We start from the raw sequence: 8,963 nt of genomic DNA, 5'->3' as shown, positions 1-8,963 counted from the left end.
CAACGAGCGTCGGAGGGGAGACGACCGATGGCTCTGGTGTGGAGTGTTAGAGAAGCCGACGGGATTCTGGGAAATCCCCATTTTTGTCGACGAGAGAGAGAAGGAGAGAGTTAGAGAGAGAGGAAGAGGGAGGAAGAGAGGGGGGATGTGGGAGTTAAAGATTGGGGCTTTGCTTTATTTAAGTTGGGCTTAATAAATTAATTGAATGATCTTTTTAAGTTGGGCTCCACTTAAATTGTTTTGGGGCTTTAGAATATTAATTTGAGAGATAAGGTGGAGAATTTGATTTTGTAAATAAATCATTGGGTTGATAATTGAATTAATTGTGGGGAATTGTTTAATTAATTTTAGAATATTTTTTTCCAAGGCCGAAATAAATATAAATTCTCGGTGGGAAATTATTACGATAAGTTAATCATGGGATTAAATAAATTTTTAGGAGTTATTTAATTAATTTCGAAATAATTTTGAAGTATGAATAATTTATCCCAAGTCCGGAAAACATATAATTTTTCATAACAAAGGGAAATAGTTGCGATAATTCAATTATGCGCTTAAATAAATTTTGGGATTTTTGTTCGAGATTATGATGGAAAAATACGAGGAGCTAACGGAGGAATTATGGGCGTAAGCGGCCGACCGGCATCGCCCCGCGACGCCTCGGGCGGCCGCTAAGGAAATGGAAAGAAAGAGGGAGACGACGTTCTCAAGTCACAAAAATAATTAAGTTAATAAAGAAGTGCTATTAATTAAATTTTCCAATTTAATTAATATGCAAGTTTCTAAAATTTTCTAACGGTGAACAAATGATAAAAGAAATAAAGTAGGGGCATGCATTCCTAGGAGTATGTGAATTTTCTCGAGTCTTATTAGTACGTTATTTGTTTTCAAAAGGCTATCTCCATGAGTTAAGGGTGGAGTCAGGAAAATTCAAGTTAAGGAGTTTTAAGCAGTCGAGGTGAGCTTTCTTATACTGATATACAAATCGTATTTTATGAAAACACGAATACATGTTCGTGATTCTTTAAAGATGTTGTCCTGCCATAAATGTTTTGTGTATGATGCATATCTGTATGGCTAAGGCCAAGTGAATTATGAATGATGGTATAAGTCGAATTCGGGTCCCAGTGAGGGTGGTGTCCCCGCTCGGACTAGTGTACACAAGCTACCTCTGACATGTTGGGCAGAGCAGGTGACCGAGGAAGGTGGCCACCTTCCCGGCACAAGGATACCTCTGACATATTGGGCAGAGAAGGTGACTGTGGAAGGTGGCCACCTTCCCGGCACATGTATGTAAGGTGACCGTGTGAGAACACCATCTCAACGGCACAATGTGATCAGATATGGCTAAGTACAGGAAAAAGGGACTGCAGTCCAATGTGAGTATTTTTAGTAAGCTCTTTTCAAAAACACCCCGAGTGTTACTGTGATGATGGCTTGACAATATTTTTAAATGTATATGTGTACTTTTTGGCAATGTGTTCACTGAGTACTTTTTGTACTCAGCCCTGCATATATTTCTAAATGTGCAGGTTGAGTAGCGAAGTGGTGGGGGAAGTGCTATTGAGACAAGACATTTAATTCAGTCATATTTTGACTCTCGGAGGTTCATGTCTTCATACATGGAACCGCGTTCATTTGCTTCCGTTGTGCATCTTAAAAGACCCAAGTCTATTTTGTTCAAAACTCTGATTTTTATTTCGAGTTATTCCCATTTGTTTCGAGCTATGGTCGATTTGTGTTTTCCCCTTTCTTCCCCGCTTCTTTAATCATCCCCTAGTCGCGATCAACCGTGTTTTCTATCCTTAGAAAATGCGGTCGTGACACACATATATGTGTGTTCAAACAATTAAGAATATTGAGTAGTATAAAACTGAGATGCCATTGGGCCTGGGCTTGGGCCGGATTTTGAGTGGCCTGGGTTTGTAAAAAGGCCCAATGGAGTCCGATTAACCTGCTAAGCCCAGTACAAGCCTGCTCCATTTTATTGGTGGGCCGGGCCTGGCCCGTTTGATATCTCTAGATAGACCTTAATTTTATCTAACCCATCCCGCTTACATTCTATTATAAAACTAATATATAAAAATAGTCACACATTCTACTATCGTTTCTCACTCACTTTCCTTTAAACTCCGTATTTCTTAAAACCTGTGTAGAACTCAAATAGGACTCCTAATGGCGGATGGGGTGAGTAGTAATTAATTTATTGTAAATATGTGCTAAAATATGCAACATCAGTATTATTATTATTATTATCATGAATACTATAATTATACTTTTTGTTGTAAATTTATAATTTCTATTGAACAATGACCTAAGAACTGCATTTAGTACAATCTTGAAATACCAACTAATTGTTTCTTTGGTCCATATAAAATTTGTTTTCATCATACGATTTTTTAATGATGTGCTAGAATGTAAAAAAAATAACAACTTGCTCATCACCGGTTACTTTACTAATAGATAAGGCCTTTCAAGAATGATATTGAATACAAAACCCATCTCAATATTGAACGTAGAGCAAAAGAATTCCAAAAATTGGCAAAATTCTTTTCAGCATATGTACACTAATGAATGGTGCCATAATGGATAGATCAAGAGATTAAGTACCGAGAGGCGAGAGCAAGAATATAAAGCGTGATAACGAAGATAAATACAATAAATTTGTACATAATTGAATATATATGATCAAATTTCAATAGGCTGTGTGCTGGCCGGCTTCTGGGTTGGGTTTTTGGGGATTTTCATTTATCAAAATATGAGACTTATTTTCTAAAGACTAAACGCCAAATGTGGTCTTAAACATATAGATATTTTACTAATTTGGTCCATAATATTATCTTTTAAATTATTTCGTCTCTCACAAATGAAAACGGGTCAGATTTAGTCCTTTTTGGATGGCACCGTTTAAATTTAACAGTCAACGATTGTTTACGAATTTTGACTGGATTAAGAGTTTATATTAGAATTTTTATATTTTTTCAAAAAATATTCTAATTTAATTCAAAAAAACAAATTAAAAAGAAAAGCTTGTCTTTTATAAACACGTCGCCAACCCAAGTTCTAATTTTACATTCTTTTTCTTTCTCATTCATCTTCTTCCTCGATTCATGTAGAGGAGAGGAACCCTAGTTCTTGCAAGAACCACAAGTCTCTGCAGTAACCAAACATCGTCAACCATGGACCGTTGGAACTACAGCAAAGGGACCGGTGAGCGTGGCGGCAACATGGCCTCCGATTCCGGTACGAATTTTGCCATTGCAAGAATCGGGTCTCACTCCGAATCGTCAACACCCATGGGAAACCTACAATGGGGAAGCTATACTTTGTTTGTGAGAGAAAAGATTGTCGTTTTTTCAAGTGGTGTGAGCCAATCGACGAAGACGACGTCGTGACTTCTTCAATGTCACTGTCGGAGACCAAATATGAGAGTTTTAGTTTGATTTTGTGCAAAGTGAGAGAGGGGGGGGGGGGGAGAGAGAGGCGACGATTCTTAATTTTAGGTTTTGTTGTATTTTTTGTTTGATATTGTTTTGTTAAAATCATTTTCAGTTTTAAATTATTCTTGACAAAATTATATTTTAATTAGACATAATTAGTAACTTAATCCAGTCAAAATCGACTAAACAATAATTGACTGTTAAATTTAAACGGTGCCGCTCAAAAAGGATAAAATCCGGCCCGTTTTCATTTTTGAGGGACGAAATAATTCAAAAGATAATATTTTGGACCAAATTCATAAAATCACCGTATGTTTATAACCGAAAATGTACTTTAGTCTTTTCTAAACAATCCTTTTATAATCAACAGGAATGATAATATGCATCACAACTGAACAACCTTTTATAATCAACATGAATGATAATATGCATCACAACTGAACAGCCTAATCAATAGCAAAGTTCAAACTTTTTACGGATAATTCCTGTTTTGTAACAAAATAAAACCTTATCAATAGAGATAAATTGAAAAATCTAGGAAGAAGAGAACTTATAGGTGTAAAATATGAAGAAGAGAACTTGTAGGTGTGAGATATTGAGAAGAGAGATTCGAGTAAAAATTAGGAATATATTTTTATTAATTTTTTTTCTGTATATTTTAAAATAATCAAATCAGGGAAATAGAATAACAACTTTGGAGTGAGAAAACAGAATGCTTTAATATCCAATAACATTCCCTTATTTTAGGATCCATATTACTTTTCTTGTTTTTTTATTATTGAATCAAACTTTGAATTTTAAAAATCCAGGAATTAGATTACTTTGGTTGGTAGAATCCTGACAGACAAACTCAACCTGAAAATCAAAAAATGGATTACATTTTATTTCTACTAAATTGATGATTAATTATTAATTTATATTATCAATTTTAATCATCTCGATTTTAGCTCTATTATCTTAAAAAAAATGACACCACTAACATACATATAGTCTGATCAACAAACGTTTAACCACGTACGTCTTCCATTAAAAAACCACAAACCACATCATCCAATTACAATATATTCCTTATATGGAATCACAAAAACAAAGGTTGTTCGAAACAAAAGGCCACGCATACAATACCATCTTCACAACCCCCTATTAAATCGCCAACGAATCCTATTTATTAACTCTTCTTCTTCCCAAACTAAAATTACGAAAGTAAAATAAAACAACTCTTCTTCTGAAAAAAACAAGAAGAAGAAAAAAAACTAAAAAAAAACGTGCCTTCTAACCTATCCCGGGCCTTATAGTTTATCCAATCATGGGCAGCCTAAACACCCAAGAGCCCGAAACCGGCTTCCCTACTTCAATCAAACCATTTGAGCCCGAAGAGTTCCGAAGGCACGCTCATTTAGTCATCGATTTCATCGTCGATTACTACAAAAACATCGAAAATTACCCGGTCCGGAGCCAGGTCGAGCCCGGTTATCTCTGGAAACGCGTCCCGGATTCCGCCCCCAACGGGCCTGAGCCCATGGAGGACATCCTCCGCGACGTGCGCAACGACATTGTCCCGGGCCTTACACATTGGCAAAGCCCGAACTTCTTCGGCTACTTCCCTAGCAACATGAGCACGGCCGGATTCCTCGGTGAGATGCTCTGCACCGCCTTCAACACCCCGGGATTCAACTGGATCACCTCCCCTGCCTCCACAGAGCTCGAGAACATCGTGATGGATTGGATCGGGAAAATGCTGCAGCTTCCTCATGAGTTTTTATTTTCCGGCGGCGGCGGCGGTGTGATTCAGGGGACGACTTGCGAGGCGATCCTCTGCACTGTCGTGGCGGCCCGGGATAGGATGTTGCAGAAAATCGGGCTGGAGAATATCACGAAATTGGTCGTTTACGCCTCCGATCAGACGCATTCGGCCTTCCAGAAGGCCTCCCAGATCGCGGGGATCCGGCGTGAGAATTTCCGAGCCGTCGGGACGACGGCCCGAAACGCGTTTTCTATGACGCCGGACGGGCTTCGGGCCGCGATTGAGGCCGACGTTAAGGCCGGGCTCGTTCCCCTGTTTTTGAGCCCGACCGTGGGGACCACGTCGTCCACCGCCGTGGACCCGCTCGGCCCATTGTGTGACGTGGCAAAGGAGTACGGGATGTGGGTCCACGTCGACGCGGCCTATGCTGGGAGCGCGTGCATATGCCCGGAGTTCCGGCACTTCCTCGACGGCGTCGAAAAGACGGACTCTTTTAGTTTCAACCCTCATAAATGGTTCTTCACCACAATGGACTCGTGTTGCCTCTGGGTGAAGGACCCGGGTTCGCTCAACGACGCACTGTCAACGAATCCTGAGTACCTGAAAAATAAGGCATCGGAGTTGAAGTGCGTCGTTGATTACAAAGACTGGCAAATTTGCCTGAATCGTAGGTTCCGGTCGCTCAAGCTCTGGCTCGTGCTCCGGACCTACGGGGTGGCGAATATGCAGAATTTCCTTCGCCGCCACGTAGGCATGGCGAAGGAATTCGAGTGCTTTGTGAGGAAGGATACGAGATTCGAGGTGGTGGTGCCTAGAAACTTCTCCACTATCGTTTTCCGCGTTTCTCCCGTGGGGACCTATCCTGACTCGACACGTGTCTTTGGGGACCAGGGGGCGAATGAGCTGACCGCGAAGCTGCTGGAGTCGGTCAACGAGTCCGGGAAGGTGTTCATGACGCATGCCGTGGTCGGGGGCGTGTATGTGATCCGGGTCGCGGTCGGGGCGACCCTGACCGAGGACCGGCATGTGAACCTAGCGTGGGATGTGGTGCAAGAACACGCGAGTCAGATGCTCTTGACGCTGACGTGAAAGTGATCGAGTTGTACTCATTAACTAGGGTTTGTTGTTGTTGAATTTAATTTTTTATTTGTGTTTTCTTGAGATGCAGGGAACTACAAATATGGTTTCTCTATTGCAAATCGTGTTGTATCTTTTCTTCTGAATATGTTGTGGGATTTTGGAGTGTTTAATTTTGTCCATTTTCATGGTCAAATAAAACCTCATTTTGTGAAAGGGTACATTGATATATGTTTTGGTGTACGTTGTATTTTTGTAGTATTTCGCATTGTATTATGTTAGAATTCCATATGATACAAACCTTGGTTTTCAGTGACATATTTGTATTACATTATCCAACTTAACTTCAAGATATAGTTTATAGCTATACATAATATTTTGACTGTGACTTGGTACAAATTTTAAGTAATATAAAATAAAGTGATTGGAAAAGAATTAGTTATGTGTAGGTGTTATTTTTATATTTCCCCATTCCCTAGGTAAAAAAAATTAGTTAAATGTAGGTGTTACTTTTATATTTTCTCTATTTCAAGGTAATTGAGACATTTATTTTGGACACAAAATTTAAGAAATTGATATATTAAATATTAAAGTGGAGAGAGTCTAATAAGAGAAATAATTAAATAAGAGAGATAAAGACAGAGTAAAATATGATAAATGATTAAGTTTTTGTCAAAAAATGAAATAATTAAACTCTACGGCAATCCAAAAAAAATATGACTCAACTATCATGGAATGGAGTTTGTGAAAAGTGAATATAATAATTTATAGTGGACTGCGAGTATACTTATTTATTAAATTGTGAGACCAATTTACCTTGATAAAAAGTAAGTGATACATCAAATTGTGGACATTCTATGACGACAATAAAAATATTAGCTCGTGATGGAGGGATCAGTAACACATAGTACAACATTTTTACCCAATTTTCCTCATCTCATTTGGTTTGTTACGTACCACTTAACAACATCGTTTATTAATAAAGTTTAATTTGATGATTGGAATAATTGAGAATAGTTGTAACTACATAAAACAATAATTTCCCCCATTTTTTCACCTTTGTATGGATAATACTCCCTTCGTTCCATTTTAGGAGTCTCAGTCACTTTTTTGTACCCATTTTTAAAAAAATGATAATGAATTGTTAAAGTGGAAAAATGGTAAAGTAAGAGAAAGAATAATGTAGAGAAGACTCTTCTCAATATTATTCTTTCTTTTATTTTACCATTTCTCAACTTTAAGTATTTTACCATTTCTTTTATTGAGATATTTCCCCAAAGGCCTCATATCAGGGGCAGATCTACATATAAGGTTGGTGGGGCATTTGCCCCTCCTCAAAAGTTTATACTAATGGTATTTTTTTCCAATTTTGAAAATTTATTTTATATTCCCTTTTAAATGCCCCTTCTCTTTACTACAAAATATGTTTATAAATATATTTTTCCCCCTCCTTACGTCAAATCCTGGCTCCGCCCCTTCCTCATACTAACTGAGTAGGATTGCACTTATATGTTGCTTGCACATTTTCTAACTCTTTGGTGTGAGATGATTTGACCCCAACAGTTATTGTTGCATCGCCAATTAACCAAAATTCTATAAACATACTAACATATCGGGATGTCAATCGGGCCAGTCCAGCGGGTTTTCGATCAACTCTACACAGGTTGCGGATTAATCATGTACATGCTTATTGGGTTATGATTTTACCGGCTTAAAAATTCTTATCTCTAACCCTAAACGTTTAGGTTTTGGGATAGCTGGCTAAACAGGTTGCTTCCAATAAAATTAAAGTATAATAAATCCAATAAATAATTATGAAAAATAGTCATATTTATTAGAATGAAAAATATTTAATTATAATAATTTTGAGATGTATGATTAAACTCAAATATAATTAAATATTAATTTCGGATTTGTATAAATAAAATAAATTATAAACAAATTTTTGAGAAATTTTAAAGCCTGTTTTTTAATTCAAAATATTTCTTATAGCGAATTTGAATTTTCTAATTTTTAATCTTTATCTTTTTTTTTCCTATGACACTTCCATTTGCGTTCCCTGATTTTAGTTGGGACACCAAAAATGATGACACTTTTTGTTGTGTATCTGTGTATGTACTCCTTTCGTTCCACTGCAAGTGATTGATATTATTTTTTTTATTGTCCCACTACAAGTGATCAAATTTTATTTTAATCTCTCGTTTTTTAATTTTTTCACTTTTTTACTTTGTTCTTTTTCATACTTTATACTATCCATTTAACTCTTACTTTTCAAAGTCTAGTGCCAAAAATATTTATCACTAAAGGCATTCACAGTGGTGGCCTTAAATCCGGAGCCCATCTCAGAGCCTATCTCTATATCTTCATGTCACGTCAGCAGCTCATCCCAAAGCCTATCTTCGTGCAATGAGAGCCCATCCCACAGCCTATCTCATTTCCACATCATCACTATTTTATATATTTCACTTTTAATTGTTGGTGTGAAATAAAATGATATAAAATAACAAGAAAAATAAATTAAGACAACTCAATAAAAAAATAAATATCATTAAAAAACATCATACATTTAAAAACAATACATAAAAAAAAACAAACTAAAAACAATGATAAAAACATTGTGACTAGAGAGAAGTAAAATGTAAAGTGAAATAAAATGAAGTGCGATGAATGTGAATAATTGGTGGGGAATGTGGTATATACAG

At 37.1% G+C, this 8,963-nt stretch overlaps 1 protein-coding gene across 1 annotated transcript; it reads left to right on the top strand.

Moving 5' to 3' along the window:
• The first annotated feature begins 4,656 nt into the window (after positions 1–4,656).
• On the top strand, positions 4,657–6,644 carry LOC121783895 (tyrosine decarboxylase-like). The gene has a single exon (XM_042182078.1). The coding sequence runs from the start codon at positions 4,747–4,749 to the stop codon at positions 6,271–6,273; it is 1,527 nt and encodes a 508-aa protein (XP_042038012.1). The 5' UTR covers positions 4,657–4,746; the 3' UTR covers positions 6,274–6,644.
• Positions 6,645–8,963: the final 2,319 nt, after the last annotated feature.

The sequence above is a fragment of the Salvia splendens genome, chromosome 21 (genome assembly GCF_004379255.2).
Source record: "Salvia splendens isolate huo1 chromosome 21, SspV2, whole genome shotgun sequence".
In the NCBI taxonomy this organism is placed as follows: domain Eukaryota; kingdom Viridiplantae; phylum Streptophyta; class Magnoliopsida; order Lamiales; family Lamiaceae; genus Salvia; species Salvia splendens.
This window is presented reverse-complemented; position numbering and strand designations above follow the sequence as displayed.

Coding starts and splice junctions, on each gene's coding strand:
- LOC121783895 (XM_042182078.1), top strand. CDS start 4,747: ATGGGCAGCCTAAACACCCAAGAGCCCGAAACCGGCTTCCCTACTTCA.